Genomic DNA, 23,085 nt, shown 5'->3' with positions numbered 1-23,085 from the left:
CTGTCTCTGGTAGGTTGCTTGCCTCCATTTTGTTCAATTTTTTTTTCTGCAGTTTCCTCTTATTCTTTCATTTGGGACCTATTTCTTTGTTTCCTCATTTTGGCTGCCTCTCTGTGTTTGTTTCTATGTATCAGGTAGATCTGCTATGTCTCCCAGTCTTGGCTGGGTGGCCTTATGTAGTAGATGTCCTGTGGGGTCCTGGTACAGTCTCCCTGGTCACCTTCTCCCGGTGCTACAGGAGTGTCCCTTGTGTGGATTCTTTGTGTTTGCTTGTTATAGTTGAGCCTTGATTGCTTTTGACACATCAGTGGGTGGGATTGGCCCTCAGGCTGATTGGCTGTGGGGTTTGGCCACCTCCACAGGTTATGGGCTGCTATGGTGGGGGCTTATCCCACTGAGTGGGATTTTCCCCCAGTGGGCTCTGGTTCCTGTTGTGTGTGCCACTTGTGGGGCTGATTCGGCAGTGCTCTCCTGTGTTCTGAAGCCTACCTCCAACTATGTTCGTTCTGGGGCCTCATAAGAGTGGCTCTGGTGCAGGCCCATGTCACCCACTGCCTGTAACCAGCTGGGAACTACCTAGTAGGAGCAATTAAGCTATCTGTGGTTGTTTGCTGCCTGTGCTAAAGTTGGAGGCACGTAGTAGAGGACACACTGCAAACTGAGGACAGCTACCACCAGTACCAAGTCTGGGGTAGCTCCACAAAAAGCCAGGACACCCGTAGACCTGCTGCCACCTGCTGGCTTCCATAAATTTCAGCTGCTAATAAAGCCTCCTGCAGTACACGAGTTGGGTGAGGCAGAGTCTCAGGGACTCACTAAGGTGGCAAGCGTTGTGGTCACCAGGCTAATGTAGATTCCAGTTTGGTGCCAGTGCTGAGCCTGGAGCTACTTAGCAAAAGTCTCAGAGCACACCGAGGCCAGGTGCTGCTTAAATGGGGCCTGTGGACTCCAATAGTTCTCTAAGAATGAGTGTAATGTGGGCGGGGCTGACTGCTCTCAAGAAAATGCCTCAGGCGTTGGGGGAGCTGGGTTGGGTGGGTTCCCAGTGAGTCAGCAGCAGCGGAGCTGTCCAGGCGAATCAGATTCAGATCTGGCTGTGCGCAGGGCGGGCTCAACAGATTAAAGATGGCGGCCGCCTTCCGGCTGCACGAGGAGGAGGACCTCCTCACGGGGAAATGGTGACTGTCCTCCAGCTCTGCCCTGAAGCCACACGCCTCAGCCTGCTTCCGAGTCTCCGTCCCCCTCCCGGAGCCCAGGGTAAGTGCCTGGGGGTGAGAAGGTCTATGCGTGGGTTGTTTAAGAGGACGTCTGCGTTTTCCGCCACCTTCCGTCCCACCTGGATGGTCAGAATCCCCACCGCTTTTCACAACCACATGTTCTGGCGTTCTTCTTCCCAGCACCAGTGCTCTGTTCTGGGGAGGCTGGTGTGGAACTGGGGTTCCTCGCTCTTCTGGGGGGAACCTCCATGGCCAAGATGTCCCTCCTGGTTCTCAACCGCCACACGGAGGTTTGGGGCCCACCTGCTTCATGTCTCCACCCCTCCTAACAGTCTCAGCGTTGTTTCTCCTTTATATCCTTAGTTATAAAACCTCTGTTCAGTCACACTTCAAATGGTTCTCCAGGTTGATTGTTCTATATTTTAGTGGTAATTTTAATGTGCTCATGGAAGGAAACAGGCGCAGTGTTTATCTACTTCACCATCTCGGAGCTCCTCAAATTCTATGCCTGCCTTTTAATAGATGCAACTAGATGGGATTTTTTGTTGTTCATTTTCATTTAGTTAAAACTGAACTTCTGTATGTATGGAAACTCTTGTCTGAGGGAGGGACAGACTATTCCAAAGAAATGTGTCATGTCTATTTTCAAAATTATTGCCAAAGCAAGGTTTAAGCTTTCGTAATGCAATTGCTTGTTTTTAAGCATAATCTGAATGCCTTTGAGAAGAGAGGTATGAAGTTCCATCTCTTTTCACAATTTGGGTTATGTCTCCAGTTCAGTCTGGCAAGAGGTGATGGTTCTCTTCTAGAACCTTATCTGAGAAAGAGGAGCCTGGTGGTGGTAATCTTCCCATAGGACCAAACCACTTAATATCTCAGTTCCTCAATCCTAGAAGTCATAGTTTTGATTCCAAGGTGGACTGGGGTGTATCGTCACGATTTTTTTTTTATAAAGGAAGGGCAAGTAAACCGTATGTTTTCTACCTTCTTCAGAATATGAACGTGTCTTTCTATCGGCTTTGCAAATGCACCACAATTTAGCTGGCTATAAAATTCTGGGGGTATGAAGCATCCTCTTAAAACTTTGTGTGTATGCCATACCATTGTGGTTGGGACTGCAGACCCCTAGTTAGGCTGCCTTGGCCCCAATCCTGGCTCTTTGAATTACTAATTGTTTGACACTGGGCAAGTTACTTTATCTGTATCTCTTTTTTATTTTCAGAAAAATGGGAATCATAAATAACATCTAGCCCTAGAGTTGCTGTGAAGATTAAATGAATTAATATTTTAAGGCACTGAGAACAGTGATGGGTACATAAAAATTTGTAGCACATGGGACAGTACCTGCCGCTGCTGTCATTTGTATTATTACTGTTATCGTCATCTTCACCATCATGTCCCAGTGTTTCAAATTGAAAGGATGAAGCCTGAGAATGGATTTTCTTAGTCTTTTTGTTTTCATGGAGATCTGATTTTATCTAAATCCTTTTGGGAATTTTTCTGTAGGCTTGTATTTCAAAATATTGCCAGTATGTGCTTAAGTTTGAGTCTTGTCATTGATTTTGTCTGGAACCCACTGTGCTCTTCATAGTCTGCAAACTCAGAACTTCATTCATTTCAGAGGCATTTCGTAGCTATGTGTTTGATTGCTGTTCTGTTTCAGTTGTTTGATATCTCCTCCCCAAACACTTACAGTTCTTAGCTTGGATATCCATTAACCATTCTTTATAACATTCTCCTCCTTGCTTTTGTTCATTTCTGTATTTGCACCGCCCCCCACAAACCTCTTATTTTGGGAAAACTCAAATATTTTCTTTACCCATTTAAATAAAACATCAAATGTTTATTGAACATTGACCATATGTTAGGCTAGGTCACAAAGACTAATTCCAGCAGGCACCTACTGGTGGATTGGATGCTATACAGTAAGCTCTTTGTATCTGTGGGTTCCATATCCATGAATTCAACCAACTGTGGAAGAAAAATATATTTTTTAAATGTTTTGTTGTTGCTGATGTGTACCATGCAGTTAGGCCTAAGATGGTTGCGTCTATACTGAACATGTACAGACATTTTCCCTGCCATCTTCCCTAAACAATAGAGTGTAACAACTATTGGGTTGTCGGAAAAGTCATGACATATATTTTCTGTTGTTCGTTGCAAAAATGTGTCACGACTTTTCTGACAACCCAATATTTACATCACATTCACATTGCATTAAGTATTGTAAGTAATCTAGAGATGATTTAAAGTATACGAGGAGATATGCATAGGTTATATGCAAATATGATGCCATTTTATATAAGGGACTTGAGCATCCATGGATTTTGGTATCCATGGGAGCTCCTAGAACCAATCTCCTGCAGACTGAGGGATGACTCTGTCTACTTATTATATTTTCTGCTTAGGGACCTCATGGTCCCACACCAACAAAGAATGAGAAGGTGGGGTCTACAAGTATGTCTTGACGACTTGTTGTCAGGGTAGACTCAGCAGACATATCCACAGACAATTACTATAAGCTTTGGTAGAAAATCTAGATGCCTTTATAATTTGAATTGTAAAACAACCTTTCATTCTAAAGATGAAAAAAATTGAGAGCCACAAAGATCGAGTGGTTTGTCCAGGGTCACCCAGGTGGCTCGTGGGGAAGCCAGGGCAAAAAAAGGAGTCAGAACCCTGGGCCCCAAGCTAGTTTTATGTCCTTTTGGATCCTCAATCCATTATTTTATGCAACAGTGTTAGATGCCCATCAGTAGAACTTCTAATCAGCATGATGCTTTTGAACATCTACTCTGTGCCAAGGCCTGTGGGCCACACAGCTGAGTCATTTGAAGCAGAATTGAAAAAGAAAAATGGGCAGTGTTTGGTTAAAAGTGAAAGGAAAGATATTCCAGTTGGGAGAAATAGCCTGTGCAAAAGTGTGGAAGTGGGAATGACAAAATAGTATGTGGACATGTGTGTGTGTGGGCATGTGGGGTGGGATGGGGTGGGGGTGTTTCTGCAGACCCTGGTGGGGGAGTAAATAGCTGTGCAATTAGAAAGGCGGTGAGGTAGGGCGAGGCGGGTGGTGGGCAGTGTTGGAGGCCAGGTTATATTCACCTTAAACATGTCAGGGCTCACTTCTCATCTTAGTAACATTCCGGTTTTTTGTTTTTTTCCCCCAAAACGTTTGATTTCTGTTTGGAGCAGACAATACATAAGTGCAAAGCTTGTTTGCTGGCTATTTGAAGCACTTTTGCTCTCTGTAGGAATTTCTGGGAGTCAAACTGTTACAAGAGCTCACAGCAGGGAAAAGAAAGACAGAATTGGCCTGGAGATTGCTGCCTGAGGACGAGGCAGCATGACATTAAGGGGTCAACTCACTACCTCCATGTTGAAGGAGAGCCTTGGCAAGTCAGAGGCAGTTGCTGTCCTGGCCTCATAGATGGCTCCCAGACTTCTGTCCTCCAAGGGCTTGGATGCTTGCCTGGAGGGGGCTGATACCATACCTCAACTCAGCTCCCTGGAGGCCAGACTTCCTCCCTCTTGATTTGGTTCCAAATTTTGTGAGCAGAGAGTACTATCAAATGTCAAACCATTACTCCTGGCTTTGCACAATTGATGGTGTGGGGTCAGGTAGAGGGAGTGGGGGTGGGGGTGTTGGTTGTTTCATGTGTAAAAAGGGCTCACGAATGAGAACTGGTGCTTGCCTGTACAACCTCTTGTTAAGAAATCTGGTAGCAATTGAAGCACCTGATGATGCTGATAGAATCGTTTGGAGAGAAATGATAACAGGATTAAAGGCTCATTTCCTCCTAATATTCTGGGGTTCAGTTCCAGTAAGATTTAGTGGCATTTTCCCCACCTGCTGGGTCACAGACAAGCCATCTTTTTGTTTTCCTTAGTCTTTTTTTTTTAATTGAAAATTGGGAAGAGGAACAGTTTTGGGGAATTGGGGAGGGGAACCAGCCAAGTTGTTCTTCAGTCTTAGTTGTGGAGAGCACCAGTTGCCATCTGGCTGCCCGTCAGCAGCTCTTGGCCTCTAAGTTCAAGGTGCTGTGTTCAGTCTTAGTTGTAGTTGGCATAGCCACCATTCCATGTGGGAGTTGAACCAGCAGCCTTGTTAAGAGTGCACACTCTATCCACTGAGCCATCTGGGGTGGCAGCTCAGCTCAAGGTGCCGAGTTCAGTCTTAGTTGCGGGCAGGCATAGCCCACCATTGAACAGGCAGCCTTGTTGTTAGGAGCATGTGCTCTCACCAGCTGAGCCATCCTGCCACCTGTTGGCAGCTCAGCAGCACCTCAGCTCGGGTGCAGCGTCACTGGCCCATGTGGGAATCAAACTGGCAGCCCTTTGCTCAAAGCTCATGCTCTTAAGCTAACTCTTAGACAACTGAGCCACTCGGCCGGCCCCTAGTCTTTTTTTAAAAGGTATCATTTACATACAGCAAAATAACTATACTTTAAGTGCACAGCCTGATGAGTCTTACACAACTCATTTCAAAATACAGAAATGTTTATCATACCAGAAAATTTTCTCATGCCCCCTTCTAGGCAGTCACCCCACCAGAGGGACCACTTTTCTGATTATTATTATTTTATCATCCAAGTCAATATGTAGTATATTTTAACACCCCAGAAAGTTCTCTCATGCCTCTTCCTGGTCAGTACCTGATCTCATAGGTAACTGTAATTCTGACTTTTGTCACCTGTTCTTTTCCTACAGCTAGAATCATCAGGCATTCTCTCTTTCTCTGGTTTTGCATAACATGATTTTATTTTGAGATCCGTCCCCATTGTGTATCCACAGTTTGTTCCCTTTTCCTTGCTGTGTAGTATTCTGCTGTATGGATGTGTGTCAGTTGGTTGGTCCATAAGCACCCACTAGGCCTGGCTCGTCCTCTGGTTTCCTTTTCCCGACCGCTTCGGAGTCACCATCTTTCTCTCCTCACATCAGTATTCTCAGTCCTTGGGTGAAAGGTAGAATGTGAGCTCCTGACAACCAGGACTGAGTCTGCTTTGCTTACGGCTGTATCCTTCGCGTCTGGGACAGAGTGTGACATGTAGCAGGTACTCAGGGTTCGTATAATGAGCGAATGAACAAGGGTGCAGAGCACAAAGTTTTCATTGTTTTCCCATCTGGCCCTGTGTGGTACTTCAGGAAATCAGTACTAGCGAATTCCCAGGACAGTCTCTTTGTTCCCAGACTTATGTGAATTTCTGGTCCCTCAAATCACACTCAAGCTCTCTCTGTAAGAGCTTTCTTAACCTCTAGGCCAGATTAGGTCCCTTAACAGGCCTCATCACTGATTCTGTCACCCCCTTCATGACCCTCATTTCACTTTCTTGTCATAGCTGCTTTCATTGGCTGCTTGGCTCTCTGATTCCACGGGAACAGATAGCCTGTGTTTCGTTTCACCACTAAATTCCACACTCGGCACTCTGGCACATGAGAAGCACGGAGTACATCCTAGCTGGGGTTTCTTTCATAGGGAGGCTCTGTCTGCCAGGTTGTTCATCTCATGACCCCAGCAATTAGACAAAACGCTTCATGAAGAGAAAAATAGACTTGAAAGCATAGTCCTTCTGCTAAGGACTGGATGTCTGTGTCTCCCTCAAATTCATATGCTGCAGCTCTAACCCCCAATGTGATGGTGTTAGGTGGTGGGGCTTTGGGAGTTGGCTAGGTGTAGATGCGGTCATGTGCAGAGCCCCTGTGATGGGGTTAATGCCCTTACATGAAGAGCAAGGACCGGTGATCTCTTTCTCTCCCCCTGCAAGAATATAGCAAAAAGGTGGCAGTCTGCAAACCCAGAAGAGGATTCTCACCAGGAACTGAATTGGCTGGCACTTTGACCTTGGCCTCCCAGCCTCTAGAACTGTGAAAAATAAATGCCTGTTATTTAAGCCACCCAGTCTGTGGTATTTTGTTAGCGCAGCCTAAGCTCTTAAGGCAACTTCTGTGGAAGATGTTTACTTGGGATGTAACATTTCATAGGCAGGGCCCTGTCTTTATCCTTTAACTATTTTAGCCCAGATGTTAAACCCAAGAATGTGTTGGATGGGTCATGGTCATGGGAACCTAGAGGTTTACTTGGCATTGCCCTGTGGAAATCTTTGCATGTTTATTTTCACCCAAATGTTTGGGAACCTGGGAACGTGGAAGTACTAGATCTGTGACCCCTACATCAAGTTCGCTTCCCTTACGCGATTGTCCTCCAAGCCTCTACCTCCTGCAACAAAGGGTGGTCAGGGTCCCGGAGAAGTGTACGGAAGGCATTATACGCATATGGCCTGCCTTCTTTTATTCTGCAGATAGATTCTGCAGGGGTTCATGCATGGGAATTCAAGGGTTCTTGAATTCCTGAAATGGTGTGTAAAATTCTAGGGAACATGCTTATATGCATTATCGTGGGAAGAGAGCCTGGAATTTCTCACCAGATTTTCTTAAGGGCCTATGTGAACCCCAAAAGTTAAAGCCTACTGCTGTCAAGTTCCTTTAATGATCCTTCTAGTTAATTACTGAAATGTCTCAAGTACAAGAGGAAAAAGGAATGCCCCCTCAACCCTGAGTCCTAATACCCCACCCCCACCTCCTCCTAGCTTTATAGGTCATGAGCACTCCCTGGGCCTCAGTTTCCTTTCTGATGACTCTAGTAGTTGGGTTATATGATCTCATAGATTTCTTGCACTGTCTAGCTGAAGAGTTCATCTCTTCTAGGAAGGAGAACTGACACCAATAAACATAGTCTTGCTATGCATTTCAGAAAAGGCGATGCCTACAGAAAGGATTATATTGTGTTTTATCCCAGCTTCTCTCTTTGAACCACTAGTACATGTGACTTCTAAAGAATGTCAATTGTAATCGATGGATTACAAAAAAAAAAAAGAAAAGAAAAGAACAGACAAATCAATAATCTGATGGCTTCTTGGTGCCAGGTTCAGGAAACACTAGGTTACTTCAGAGGGAGAGATAATTGCCTTGGCTCATCAGCACCTGAACAGGTGAACTAGTAAGTCATTTGAGATGGAGACCCTTATATTCTCGAGGAGATGCTTGTTACTATACTTGCACCGACCATCAGGAATATGTGGAAAGAGGCTAAACATTTGGAAAGATGAATTCTTTATTCTCTTTCTGGTGGTCAGCAATTCACCGTGAATGCTTGAAATAGGAGAGCAAAAACCATGGTGGAAAGTCTATGGAAGAGAGCTTAATGTGGCCACTTGCTCAAGCCCCCAAAGTATTGAAGTCAGCTGCTCTTAATTCTGTCCAGGGTCAGTCTGTGAATAATCATGTTAAGGAACTGGGCAGAGTCATCACAGAACTACAAAATATCACCCTTGGGGCCTCACTGGAGACTGATGAGCACTCTGGAGAGTTGATAATGGTGATCAAAGGGTCCGTATATTTAAAACGCACAAAGGATGAACCCAGAAATGATCTGCCTGCCAACTTAACTTCTCTACCTGGAACAAATTATCCAAAAATCAATTTGCAAACACCTTTGAGATAACAAGGCCTGGAGTAATAACCTCCATGGCTTTGTAAAGAAAAGCATCTAGCTTGACTAATCTGTTTAATTTCCTTCTCTGACCAAATGGCAGGCTATAATAGAGGCAATCTGAAGGTGCCCCTTAAGATTTTCTTCGAGTCACACTGAAACAATATTGTCCACCTCTGTTTCATGGCAATTATTCTAGTTCTGGAGAGCCTTTGTTGCTAGGTAATTAATTAGAAAGAAAACACTGAATGAGTTTTATCAGGAAGCTCTCACCTGAGTTCCAGACGGAAACTCATACCTGACTCATTTACCTGAAGAGCCCAGAGGCCCTCCAAAAGTTCTTGAACACACCTGTATTCTACTCCATGCACAAATGCCTCCCCCACCCTCCACTTCCTATTCTGCTCCAAGAATCATTAACTTGTTCATACCCCTTGCAGTTGGTCCTAAGAACATACGAGATAAGCAGGACTGAAGCCGTTTGCACAAAGATGTTCATTACAGCATTATTTACCATTACTATTATTTACCATAGCAAAACTTGGGCCAACTCATGTGCCCAACAATTGGAGAATAGTTAGTGTGATTACCTGATGGATTATTTAGCAGCTCTTAAAGACAATTATGGTAAAATCCATGTAGTATGTAAATGAATCCCTTAGGATGTAATAAGTGAGGGGAAAACAAATCTACATTGGGCCTATGTGTTACTGGAACCCCATGAAAAAGGTTTAGTGTGTGCATAGAGATTGGAATGGAACATAGAGAAATAACAAAAGGCTGTTGTTATATTGGGTGATAGGGAAGGGGACATGCACTCTCTTGTTTTCTTTATCGTTCCCTGCTATTTTTTGCAACAAATAAAAATAACACATATATCTACTTCTATTTTGAGAAAATGGGCATCGAGAGGCAAACAACCTTCTAAGGTGAGAGCTGTGGGTTCCATCCTGCTCAGTGATCTTGGTTAGGTGACCTGGTCACTTGGTTCTCCGTTGTTTTTTTTTAATCCATCAAAATAGAGATGCTCATGTCCCAAGAGTTACACAAAGTAATGCATGTGAGATTTCTTGGCAAATAGGAAGTAGAGTAAATGTTTATTTCTGCAGCTTTGCCAGTGGGCTAAGGATTGCCACAGAGAGGCCACCATAAATGCTTTTTGAAATCCTGGTCTATTCAGCTGAAGACACAGAGCTTAATGGAGGAGCGGTGGCCACATGTAACAAAATATAATTGGACGTGACTTTTCCCTTGACCCTTGATTCCCACTGGGGGCGCTGTGGCCAGTGACACTCGCCCTGCTGGAGGAACCTGCTAGAATTGAGGGAGAAGCTGAAATCTCGCTGTGCCACCATCCTTTTGCTATTTAGCCTGAAATCACTATTTGGGAGAACTTGCACTAACAATCTATGTGTTCCTAGAAAAGAAATGTTTGTAAACCTCAGACTCCCCTGGGTTTTGAACCAAACTCCACTTCAGTAAAGGCACGTTCTCGTTTGAGGATAGAAAGCAGAACATTAACTCGCTCCCCTTTGCCGTGTTCTGGAAAAACCATTTCCTCACCATTGCCTTCCTTCTTCCCTTTCTTTAAATGAAAGAGATGTGGTAGGTGTTACCTAGAGTTACTGAAGAAATACCGAGTCAGGTACTCACAAAGAAAATGTGAGAATTATACTAGGACATGAATGGGGTTAAAAAAGGAATCTGGGCTAGTTTTTTATGCCTCTGTTAGGAATTCCATCCCATTTTCTCACATACTCGGACTCTGCCTGTGGACCACTGGGGTCTTACATCCCTTTGTGCTTGTTTGTTTTTCAGAGCCCCCCACACCCATTGCCCCCCCAGAGCTTCTGGCTGTGGGGGCCACATACCTATGGATCAAGCCCAATGCCAACTCCATCATCGGGGATGGCCCCATCATTCTGAAGGAGGTGGAATATCGCACCACCACAGGCACCTGGGCCGAGACCCACATTGTCGACTCTCCCAACTATAAGCTGTGGCATCTGGACCCTGATGTGGAGTATGAGATACGGGTTCTTCTCACGAGACCAGGAGAGGGGGGCACAGGACCACCGGGGCCTCCACTCACCACCAGGACCAAGTGTGCAGGTAAGCGCCTTCTTCCATTGGAAGAGGCTGGGCAGCTGCTGTGAGTGGCCCTCATGTTGGCTTTCTGGCCCGGTCTTTCCTAAACTCCTTTGATGTTAGCGTGGGTCCTGATGTGGAGTAAAACAGTCAGGGTTTTGGTCCAGCCTTCGAGGATCTCCTGGTCCTGGTGGCTTGTCTGCAGACCTCATGGCTCTGACTATGGTTTGGAGAGTGCCTGGCTCTAGCTGTCTAGCTGTGTTGGGAAGAGGTTCCTGGTTCTGACAGCATTTCCAGTGGGTCCTGGTTTTCCCTCTCCAAGGGCTCCCATGCCATTGGTCTGTCTGAGGCTTCCTATGTTGACAATGCCTCTAATGGCGCTTGGCTTTGTGTCCCTGAGAGCATCTGGCTCTGACTGTGTCCCCGAAGGTCTCATTTGGACTCATCTCCGAGTGCTTCTGGATCCTGTTGTATATCTCAGGTGTTTTCTGATTTTAACTATGTCTCTGAGGATCCCTGGGTCGGGCCTGTGACCATAATTAGTTCTTTGTTTTGACAGCATATTTTCCTGAGGGTTCCTGGTTCTAGTTCTGTCTTGGAGGGGCTCCTGGTTCCAACTACGTCTTGGTGCCTCTTTGCTCTGAAAGTGTCTCAGTGGATTCTGGAACTGCTTAGTCACCACGAGCCTCTTGACTCTGTATCTCTTGGGGGCTCCTGGCTCCTACCTATGAGTCTGGATTGGGGCTCTCCCTCCAAGGGTCCCCTGGATTCTATATCCCTATAGAATGAACTCCTGGCTCAGTGTTCTTGGAGGGTGGGGGACTGACTCCAACTGTGTCTCTTAGGTTCCTGCATGCTGCTTAAGAGTTTGCTGGCCGGGACTGTGTCTGGGAGAGCTATTTGGCTCCAGCTGTATTCCTGGGGGCTCTGGGATTCTGTGGTGTGGCTAATCAGGGGGATTGTCTGAGAGTGTGTCTCTGAACTTATCTCTGAAATGCTCCAGCACTGAATGCAACTCAAGACATTTAAAGAACTTAGTGTGTTCATTTCCTTTTTGCACGTCACATTATTTACATTATCTCACTTCCCCCTCTCACACTAAGTAACCATTCGATATAAGTTTTTTTTATCTCATATGTACATGAATGAATAGAGACTCAGTATTTTAAAACTCTTTGTCTAAAGGCATAGAATGGGCCAGTGGCACAGTCAGGATTTGCACCTGACGCTAATGCCCGTGATCATCAGTCACACCTTGGTGAATAAACAGAGAGGCATGTGCCATCTGTGTGGTACCTAGAGCTGGCAGTGTTATGGTGGAGAATCAGGGAAGCAGCGGCATGGGCCACTGGTTTCCAGGGAAAAGGAGTCACTGACAGCTTCTGGGTGGGGAGAGAAAGACCCATCAGCATGGCAACTGCCATGGAACAAAAAGCAAAATAAAATATAGTTGGTTGTGCTATAATGTGACATCTGTGTCCCTAAAAATCACTGCACTGTGCAAAGTTATGCAATAAAACCACTGGGCTTGTGGTGCATAATACTCATACTTCATCAGTGACACATAAAAAATGAAAGGAACCTCGTAAAAATGGTGGCACAATTCTGTATATGTTAATTGCTAAGATACGCATAAATACTGCAGTGCACAGGATGTGTTGCCTTGATAAGTCCTGATATTTGCTTGGGGAAGTGAGCATCAGAAAGGTTGCACTGTAAGCTACTATGAAGTGGTGACAGGAGGCTGTCTGAAAGTGGTGGGAAGTTAGACCACCAGTTGTGGATGGAGGTGGCTCGTAACATCCTTGGGGAACTGAGGGAGCAGGTAGATATTTGAGGTGGGGGTGTTGTGTGTATCCCTGACATGTGTATGACCTGAAATGGATCAGGTCAGCTGGGTGCAGTTTCTGCTTCATTCATGTTTCTACGTGCAAAATCACACCCAGCAAATGTGAAATTTGTGCTATGCTCAAATCATTGCCTAATATGTCAATCGAGATGGAACCCAAGCACGTCATCAAGACAAGCGTCAGAAAGGAATTGACTGTAACCATTCTGAAGTGTTTCCATAGCGTGGCTTGCCAGTCTGTAACCCAAAGCTAGTATTTCTGTTGCTTGGGAGTATTCCTTTCAGCGTTATAGAACCACTGTGATGAATAGAATTGCCATTTTCTTGCTTATTTTCCAAACTGGGCCTTTGGTAAAATTCCTCATTGAAACCTGACTATGAAGCTTACTGCTTTAAAAGGACATAAGGAAATGTTATTAAAGCAGGTAATACCTTATCTCAGCTTTGCAACTCAATATCCATCCATAAAAATAATTGATTTGATCCTGCCAATGAGACCTTCCTCTTTCCACAGGGTAAATCTCAGCGTTTCCTGGGCTTTTTGATTTTTATAAATGATTTTCAAAGTACGATAGCAGCCCCTGTGGACTTATTGCTGATGATCATGTAATACATTTTGAAATTCAGTCGCAAGACAGTCATCTCAATAAAAATTTATAATCTATTGAAAGTTGTTGCCACGGCTGTGTAATGGATTTTACATGTTGAAACACAGTTGTCTGACTATCACTATAAAAATTATGAGTTGAATGCTGTTTATGGCTTTATATTTTTTTAAATGTTGGTGTTTAAGTAAGTTGTGTCTAAAATCTTCAATAACCCACATTTTACAAAATGTGTCATCAAAAAGGTAATCTTCTTTCCCACAATGCCACTGGTGGTAGAATGTTCTTTTCTTCTTGATTGAGTTTTAAGCGAATTCCAGGATTGATAGCCATTTGTGGATGCTGTGTATTGGGTTGGGAGTCCGAGTCCCCTCTCCCTATTCTATTAATAATCGCACTGAAAAGGTACTCATTATTTTACAAGACAGAAAATAAGAAAAGTGTAGAGTGTGGAAGATATAATTTCTGCCCAGTGGAATTTACAGACTGGGTTAAGATTTCAACAAAACAGCAAAAAGGGGAAAATATAAACATAAAGTCGAGTATTGAAATAACATACTTCATGGAGAAAAACAAAGTTGGCATGGAAAGGGCAATGCTCTTCGAATGATCTAGAACAATGGTTCTCAAAGTGTGGTCCCTGGACCAGCAATATCAGCATCACCTGGGAACTTGTTAGAAGTACAGATTCTCAGGCCCCACCCCTGACTTAATGATTCAGAAATTCTGGGAGGGGGGGGCCCAGAAATCTATGCCTAAAAGAGCCCTTGGAGTGATACTGATGCTCACCCACATTTAAGAACCACTGATATACTGTGACACACCAACATGCCACTTTGGTGGCATGCCCATTAATTTGCTTTGTTCTTGAGGCAGCTCTGAGTGGTAGATAGGAGGAAAATGCAGGCTTAAAATCATCAGGACTAAGTCACAAATCAGTTAAGTACTTAGAGCTAAGTTCCTTGGCCTAAGGATCTCCCCAGTACATGGTTTGATGAAGTTTCCTCTGCATGCGTCCACTTGAGGGTGTGACTGGGTAGTAGGGAGACTGGTCACCATGGAGACCAGCTGAGAACGAATGGCTGCCATGCACTGCAGCAATAGTCCTTCTTATCAAACATTTGCTGAGTCCCTTCCATATGCCAAACTCTGTGCTAGGCACTGGTGGCAGAGGTTGGCTAGTAAGGACAGGCTACAGGTAGGCCGAGGCTCACAGCAGGAAGCTATAAGCTCAGGTATAGCTCAGGAAGGTGCCAGAGGGCCAGTTCACAAGGGCAGGTGGGGATGCATCATGGTTCTACAGGTCGGACAGGTCACTGACCAGGTGGACCCCTGGGGCATTGGCAGCAGAGTCCAACCCTTAAGGGTAGAGATCATCAGTAAGAGTTTGGCCACAGGGAAGCATCACAAACCATACTCTGGAGTTCAAAGCAAGACTTTCAGCCAGTGAAGCCAGAGCCTGGACAGACGGTCAGCCAGGAATCTGGGAATATGGGGATGAGAGAAGCAACACAAAGATGACGCTCCCAGGCTTCCGGTTGGGATGACGAAGAGAGGCGTGGTGGAGCCATTTTCTGAGCTGGAAAGCACAAAAGGTGGTTGAGGGGCCAGGGAGTGAGCTTAGGTGAGAATGTGTTGCGTGTGAAGGGAGGAGGCACAGCAGGTAGTGGCATATGTGAGCCTGGGGCGCAGGAGAGACCAGCAGGCTACCCCTTCCTCTTCCCGTGGGCACCACCTGATTGCACCTGGAGTTTAGAATCAAAGGGACATCTTAGTACTGATGAAAGCAATCTAATTCTCTTTCTTCGCTGCTGTTCTCTTGAGGTGCCCCATTCATTTACCTTCTTCATTCATCATTTTGTTCCTTTTGCTCCGTTTAATCATTCACCATCCTTCCTGAGATGCAAGCCCAGGGAGCAAATGCAATAATGTACATCAAAGTGCTTTGAAAAGCTCAAAATGCTCTTTAGATGCTTATAATGAAACAAATCATTATTTGTTGCTGCTATTGTTATGCACGCTTTGGCGATGAATCATCATATCCAAACAGGAAGCCTTACTTGTCCGTGTCTCTGGACTTACTGGCATTGGGAAGGGAATGCCATGTCCTTGTGTTGTTCATCAGTCAGTGAGAAATCTCGTTTCAGAACATGATGGTCATATGGGAGTTATGGACTCTCAGAGGTTTTCTTGTCTAGAACAGTGGGTGGTTTCCTCTGGCACATCCCCAATAGCAGACACCCAGTGACATGAGCTGGGCCTTGGAGGGCTGCCCGGTGCCCACACAACTTCACCTTGAATGCTGTCTCTGCTGGTAAGTTCACATTCTCCCGTGGCAGACCACTTCACTGCTGGGGATCCTGGTTACTGTTATTCTCTAGGCAGTGTTAGCCCGGTTATCATAAAATTCTAGATGGGGTCCTACATAGGAACAGAGAGTACCCATTAGGTTCAAAAGAGTTGGGGACACAGACAGGCTGATAGCATCAACTATTGGGAGCCCACAAGGAGAACCAAGGGCAGTGGCGCTGAGAATGGCGGCCAAGGTTAGTAACTGGAGAAGGCAGGTGAGATAAGAGGTGTGGATACTACACTGGTCCAGCTTGTCCCTGCATCTCTTCTGTGGGTACCACTTTGAAAGGCCTGGGCACCTGCTTGTTGATGTCCTAAAACTATCTATCACCCAGCATCAGGCAGAAGAAACTCTCTCCCCATTGTAACCCAAACCTCTCTCCATACAATACACACGTATGGATGCTGGTTTTACTCTCAGTGGACACTTTCCTTCTTATCTCCAAGACAGCTCTTCTCTCTAATCTGCAGAAATCTCTGTCCTCCATCCCCCAAAGCCCTGCTTGAGCCTGACAGCAGGCAGCAATCTTCACATAGTTATTGGGATCGCCAATCAACAGTCCAGCAAGCTAAGCGATCGTACATCTTCCCATTATTGCTTTCCCCTGGAAATCAAGGGCCCCTTGGCTGGGAAGCCACTTCATGGTGATCTCGCAGTGTTCCAAGCCCTCCAAGTGAAAAGTGACTTTGTACAGCTAGAAACAGGACAGATACTGCTGATTTGGAGGGCCCTCTTCCTATCCCCTCCACCTGAGGGTTGATTGCACATTATATGTTATTTATATATTTATGGATTTCTACTTGAAGTGATACGCACCCACCTCTCTCTTTTCTCCAGGGGGATAAAAAAAAGAGAGATTCAAATCTCTGGGCTCAATGAAGTGAGAGTAGTCATTAGAATTTAGTGAACAGAATAGAGGCTTTAGAGCCAAAAAGAAGCCGGTTTTTATCTCAAGCTGGCACTTGCTAGCTGGATGACAGCATACCTGTCTGTGCCTCAGTTTCCATTCTTCCATTGATGGGGGTTGCAGTACTGGTGAAGCTTCAGTGCGATCCATTGTATGCCTGACAGAGAACCCAGAACATAGAAGCCCCTTCATGAGCATTATTTAGGAGTAAATCTCAGGCCTGGAGAGAGAGTGTCAGAACCTAACCTGATTCCCCTCATCACTGTGGCATGATGGCCCCTGTCATAAAGGATGCCTCCAGTTGCTACTCTACTTTCTCAGGTGGTGGTGGATTAGCGCAGAAGCTCTGATCGCTGCAGGGATGATGGGAGGTGAGTGGCCATACAGGTGTTCTGGAGTCCTTGATGAGTGTGGCTCTGGGGCCCAGAGGTGGCTGCAGTGGTACCTGACAATGGGGGAGGGAGGTGGGGTGGATGGGAATTGCTTTTTTTTCTGATTCTGTCTCTAGTCCCAAGTAAGAGAGAGAAATGTGTTCTCCAGACCCTTCTCTCTTCTGCAAGGCCAAGGCTACAGAGGACCCGGCCTTGCAAACAGGAAGTGTGTCCTGACCCTCTGCGGTGGGCGCCCTCTGGTGGGTGCAGAGTTTTCGGTATAGCTTAGGGTTCTAGGGCAGATAGGAGGCACAGAAAGAGCGAAAGAGGAACTGAGGTTCTAGAAAATAGAACAAAGCTACGTAATCAGTCTTGTGAGGCTTTCTCTCCCACTACCCGTTTCTATAAGCCTCAGTTTCATGGTGGGGGTAGCATAACCTGGCCTAACTCTGAGGACTCTGAATTAGAAGTAAATGGGACTTCCTTCCAGCAGGATAGTGGCACGGGCACAGACCTGTGACTCCCACCTCTGCCCTGCCATCCCTGGTGGGATGGTCCGTGAGTCTCAGGGAAACACAGCAAGCTTAGCCAGCAGAAGTCGAATCACCATCCCATCCAGAATCAAAGCAAAATCTGAAGACCAACGGAGAAATCTGTGACAGCATGAGAATCTAGGGAAGGGAGGGGTGAGGCTTCATGCAAGCCACGCCATGCTCAAAGGGGCACTGATGCCAGGACTGGGCAGGCGAGCCACCAAAGACGGACTGTGACCACCGCTTCCTCACATAGATGTGGATTTGGGACAGTGGCTGTTCTTGTTCTCCCCCTCCGCTCAGCTTTCTGTGCTGCCTCGGTGCTGCCTTCCTTCCCCGGGGGTAGGCCATGGAGGAGGGATGAAGGGATGAAGAAGGGGGAAAGCCTGCTCTCACCACACGCGGTTGTCGAGATATTGAGCGAGCCAAGAAGCACCTGCGGGTGAACCAGCCTGTGCTAGGGCATGAGATACCATCTTCCTTCTCCCAGACCCTCTCGCCTCCCTCCCACCGCACACATGATGTCCAGAGGTGGTTCTTGGAGCACCCTTGCTGGGCTTATGGAAGGGGAGGAGACAAAATAAAGCCTTCTCCCCTTCCACCTACAATCCACCACCTCAGAGTCTCAACCCACATACTCTCCTCATTATACAGGCTGAGTGTGGCGTTGGAGTGAAGAGTGAGGTTCCCATTGACACCTCTTAGCAGCCTCTGGGAGGCACATCTGGAAGTGTCTTAGCTGCCCTCTGTGGAACACAGCGGGACCTATGGCTTACTCTTCTTGGTTTTGTAGCCTTAAGTCAAATTCCAAAGGAACAAGAAAAGCCCTAATAAATATCCTTTTATGCTTAGATACACCCCGTGCTCCCTAGGACCACCTGGAAAGTAGAAATACAGTAATTCAACAAACACACCCTGGTACATATCCCCTCAGTCTCTCCTAACTTTGAAGGCTGAGATTTGAACAAAACAAGAGGTGTGTGTTTGTAATAAGAGCTGTGTTTGTTTAACAATCTGGCCGGATTTTTAAAAATAGCCCCCAAGTGTATTAAAATCAGAGGTCAATTATTCCTGTAGCTCTGGAAATCTTTAGGTAATAACACAAAGAGAATGGATGATTATAGTGAAGAAACCAGTGGCTTCCCGTTTTGAGCATCTACGCTATGTAAGGCCCACAGTGTTGAGTTTGAGTATTTTGTGTGTAGTTCCTGCCGCAACCTAGTCAGGTGGGTATAATTTTTTTCCCCACTGACTTTCTGGAAGGTAAGTGACTTACCCATGGCTATATAGTTGCCCAAGTGTCTCAGGTAGGAATTGAACCTTTAATTATGTAGCTACAAGGCTCAAGCTCTTTCTAATGTGACCCCCAGAATCCAGCATCATTATGAAAGCATAAGGCACCATGACCTAGTTGGGTTCATTCCAGAAATGCACTATTGAAAACTGTTGAATATTAGAAAAACTATTGGTATAATGGCTTGTATCAGTAGGTCAAAAGATAAAAACATCTGACTGTCTCCAGAGAGGCTGAAAAGTAATTTGAAAAAATTCAGCCATTATTACTGATCAGAATTCTTAGTAAGCTAGGAATAGCAAGGCACTTTCTTATTTCTAGCAGAAAATGTTCTTATAGCTTCAAAGCCTTAAGAGAATAAACTAAACCAAAAAAAGGAAACAAACAAACAAGAAAACCTCATTAGAACTACTAGGAGACTTCAGTATTATGGTCTGACTCAAAGCAAGTACACAAAAATCAATAGCCATCTGCCAGTAATAACCATTATAAAAATATAATAAAACATGTCCTATTCTGAAATGCAATTAAAATATACATACTTAGGAGTAAACTAGGAAATGTGCTGAATCTATATGAAAACAAACACACCTACAAAACTTTATTGAGGATAATAAAACAAGACCTGAATAAATGGAGAGATATATCATGTTGTTGGATTAGCAAATTTAATATTGCAAAGATATCAATTCTCCCCAAATTAAATTATGGGTTTAATACAATCGCAATCAACATCCTAATGGGATTCTTTTTGGAAATTGACAAAGTGATTTTAAAATTGATGAGAAAGAATATGCAGGAGAAAGTCATGAAGAACACGTTGAAAAAGTGGTGGTGCTGGTGGGGATATCTCTGTGCAATATCAGCATTTATTATACCTGGAACAAAGCCTGGAAAATAATCCAACATATAGTGAAACTGGCTTCTCAAGTTTATGTGAATGGGTTGGGCCGGCCGAGTGACGTGTTGGTTAGGAGTTGGCTTGGGATGCCAGATCTGAGCAGCAGGGCCCCAGTTTGAATTCCACATGAGGGCCAGTGACGCTGCGCCCTCTACAGCTAAGATGGTGAACAACAGCTCAACCTGGAGCTGGGCTGCAGTGAGTTGCTGGCGATGGCGTAGGCTGCAGTGGGGCTGGCCAGCAGCTGCTGTGAGCAGCCATGAGCAGCCGTCCACTGGCCGGTGAGTGACTGCCTCACCTGGGAAGAGTGCAATGATAATACCAACATGGTCCAGTGAAGCGACGTCCTCCACAACTAGACTGAAGAACAAAAGTACAGCAACTTGTCTGTTCCCCTTCCCCCAATTCCCCAATAAAATCTTAAAAAAAAAAAAAAGTTCATGTGAATGGAGAATTGCTTGACAAATAGTACATTTGTAATTGGTTAATAAGTTGGAAAAAAGGTAGAATGCATTGCATGTATATCATGATATGCTAAACAAATTCTGGACCAATTAAGAAGTTAATTTAAAAGCTGGAAAAAGCAAGAGCCAGAAGAAAATATTATTCTTGTATTAGGAAGGATTTTCAGTTAATTGAAAGCAAATAGACCATTAGGTCAGAGTTTACAGATTTTATTACATAAAAAAAGGGCAGAAGAAGGAGAAGAAAAATCTTCAATACTATATTAACAAAATTGGAAAAGCCAATGTGTAAACTGGGTATGGGAAAATATGTGACAAAACTGAGAACAAGGGAATAATTTTACATGTAAAGAGCTCTAGCAAGTCAATAAAAATATCATCACTCTGATAGAAGAAAAGGATAAGAGGGATAAGTGGGTAATTGCCACACACAACATGAATGGTGGGAAAAAACTAAGTGTCACAGATAATCAGATAGATGCATTTTTAACCTATAAGATCACCAAAATATACCCATTTTTAATTGGTAATAACCAGCATTGGCAAGGAGTGAAGCTGGCTCCTACAGGCATTTCTGGCACAGTCTATTTGTTTGCTAATTATTTTTTTCTAACAAAATAATCAGAGCCGCTTGAAAAAAGTTGTATACATAGAGGTCATCACTGCATTATTTATAAGGGCAAAAACTTGGAAATCACTTAAATGCACCAACACTAGGAGAATAGTTAAGGAAATTTTATGCATGCACACAGTGGAAACCTATGCTGGTATTGCAAACCATGTTTTCATCGAATATCTAATGGCGTGGGTCAATGTTCATGCTATAGTAAGTAAAAAAAAAAGAAAAATCAGCTTGCAAAACCACATATGTAAATTATGTCCCAATTTTTGGAAATATAAATTATGCACAGCCCAGATAGAGGCTGAGGCCAGTTTATCTGTTAGAGCTATAAAGTGTCAACCAGAGTCCCCCTTTCCAGATCCCACCCCAAGATGCCTGGAGATTCCCAGGAAAGCATGCGTGGCCCCCCAGTCACTGCCTGCCCTGAATCCTGGAATGTCACTGTTTCTTTGTCATGTCCTACCTGGACCAAACATGGAACAAGCCCCTCCCCCCACACCCTCCCAAAACTGCAGGAACACAAGGCCATTTCCTGTAGCCCCCAACATCTCTCTCTCCTTTTTTTTTATTTTTTTTTTTTAGCTGAGCCATCCTGCCACCTATTGGCAGCTCAGCGGCAGCTCAGCTCGGGCCGGGAATCAAACTGGTGACCCTGTTACTCAAAGCTCGCACTCTTGAGCGAGCTCTTAACCAACTGAGCCACTCGGCTGGCCTCCCCAACGTCTCTTGATGTTTGACAGGATGCTGACCGGGGACTACGTTGCCCTGCTACCCAGCAAACTATTCAGATTCCTTCCACAGACTTAAAAGTACTTTTAATGGTCAGGGGTTTTCCCACTTTTCCTCTAGCCTCGCCAGCCCCCCAACCCCCACATCAAGCATCAAGTCACCCACAGGTGCTGCAAAGCCTTCTCATTGCCAGAGCAGTTCATCTTTCTGTATATCAATTTCCATCTTCAGGTTTAGGCCCCTCTTTGCATATCTTTTGCATCGACGTGAACATTAACTGGGGTCTGGGGAGGGTGGCGAATGCTGAGATCAAAGTCTTTATTTTAACAGGAACAACCCTTCTTTTAAAAAATGTATTTGAATTTATCTGCATTCAGTATACGCATAGACGCATACCATATAGATGGCATAGATTTATATGCATATATATATATATATGTATATATATAAAAAATGAGATTATGGGTCACTGTGAATGTTTTCTCTTTGTTTTGCTGTGCTGCATAACATTTATACAACATTAACATTATACAAACGTAGGTTTCCCCCTTAGAATCAAATGTGAATGTGAAAGATTGTTATAAATTGTAAAGCACTCTATAAATGTGGGAGGTTATTATTTTTTTTATTATATTTAGTGAATCATTGATATTCTAGGAAAGTACAGGAATAGTCGCACATTTGCTAAGCTCTGGGCTTATTATGCTGTGTTCAAATGGAGCAAGGGGCAGTCAAACGAGGGGCTTGCCTTTAGCCACACCTGAGTTTGAAGGCAGGCCAGGTTCTATCATTAGGATGCTGGATAGCTTTGGGCACTTCGCTGAACCTCTCTGAATTGGTTTCGTCATCTGTTAAGTGGGGATGATACTGCTCACTTCATTGGGTCGAAATAAGGGTCATTAATAATGATGGCTAACAATGCACTGATTCTGCTTGCAATCCCATGAGGAAGGTGGGTCCCATCATCACCATCACTACCAAGGCTTAGAGAGGTTACCTGTTTTGTCCCATGTCACAAAGCTTAGGAAGTGGCTGAGGTTAGAGCCCATCGAATCTGACTCTAGTCCCTGCTTTTCACCCACCTGGTGATAGAACTGTTAAGTACCCAGCATAATGCCCAGAACCTAAAAGGTGCTTAGTAAATGGGAACTTTTGTCAAGTTAGCACCCTAGAGACTCACTTTCTCCCTCCCTACCCAGGTCCTCCCCACCAGTAAACCCCCAACCAAGGTCTTCACTGTGGTGGGCCTAAGAGGCAACGGGGGCGCTCCTTGCTGTGTCTCCAGAGGGATGCAGGAGGGCCCACCATTTCAGGGGCTTGGCATGCAGCCTCAGCCAAAATTATGTCAGAGCCAGAGGAATTCCAGGGTACCTTGCCCATCCCTGGCCATTTGGGAATGTAGAGGCCCCGCCCACGACACTGGGAAGAGTGGAGAGTTGCAGAGAGCAGTGAGCACAAACCTGCCTTGAGGACCTGACTGCGCAAGCCAGACATGAGGGCAGCCAGGGTGTCAGTCATGGTTTCTGAATCAACATTGGCTGGACTCACGGTCATTCCAAGGGATCTGTGGCAGGAGCTGGGGGGCCTGTGGGGACCCAGTAGGGCGTGCATGTCCACCTGCCGTTGCCATATAGACTTCCCTAGCTGGCGATGTCTTGAGTGATTA

General features: G+C 45.0%; 1 protein-coding gene across 1 annotated transcript in view; it reads left to right on the top strand.

Annotated features, from left to right (window-relative positions):
• PTPRT (protein tyrosine phosphatase receptor type T) overlaps positions 1-23,085 on the top strand; it is a 1,070,914-nt gene that overhangs the window by 484,294 nt on the left and 563,535 nt on the right. The window contains exon 7 of the mRNA XM_019636904.1: positions 10,522-10,815. Coding sequence (XP_019492449.1) covers positions 10,522-10,815 — 294 coding nt within the window. The remainder of the gene's footprint in view (positions 1-10,521; positions 10,816-23,085) is intronic.

This window comes from Hipposideros armiger, unplaced genomic scaffold, assembly GCF_001890085.2.
Source record: "Hipposideros armiger isolate ML-2016 unplaced genomic scaffold, ASM189008v1 scaffold_31, whole genome shotgun sequence".
Lineage (NCBI taxonomy): Eukaryota > Metazoa > Chordata > Mammalia > Chiroptera > Hipposideridae > Hipposideros > Hipposideros armiger.
This window is presented reverse-complemented; position numbering and strand designations above follow the sequence as displayed.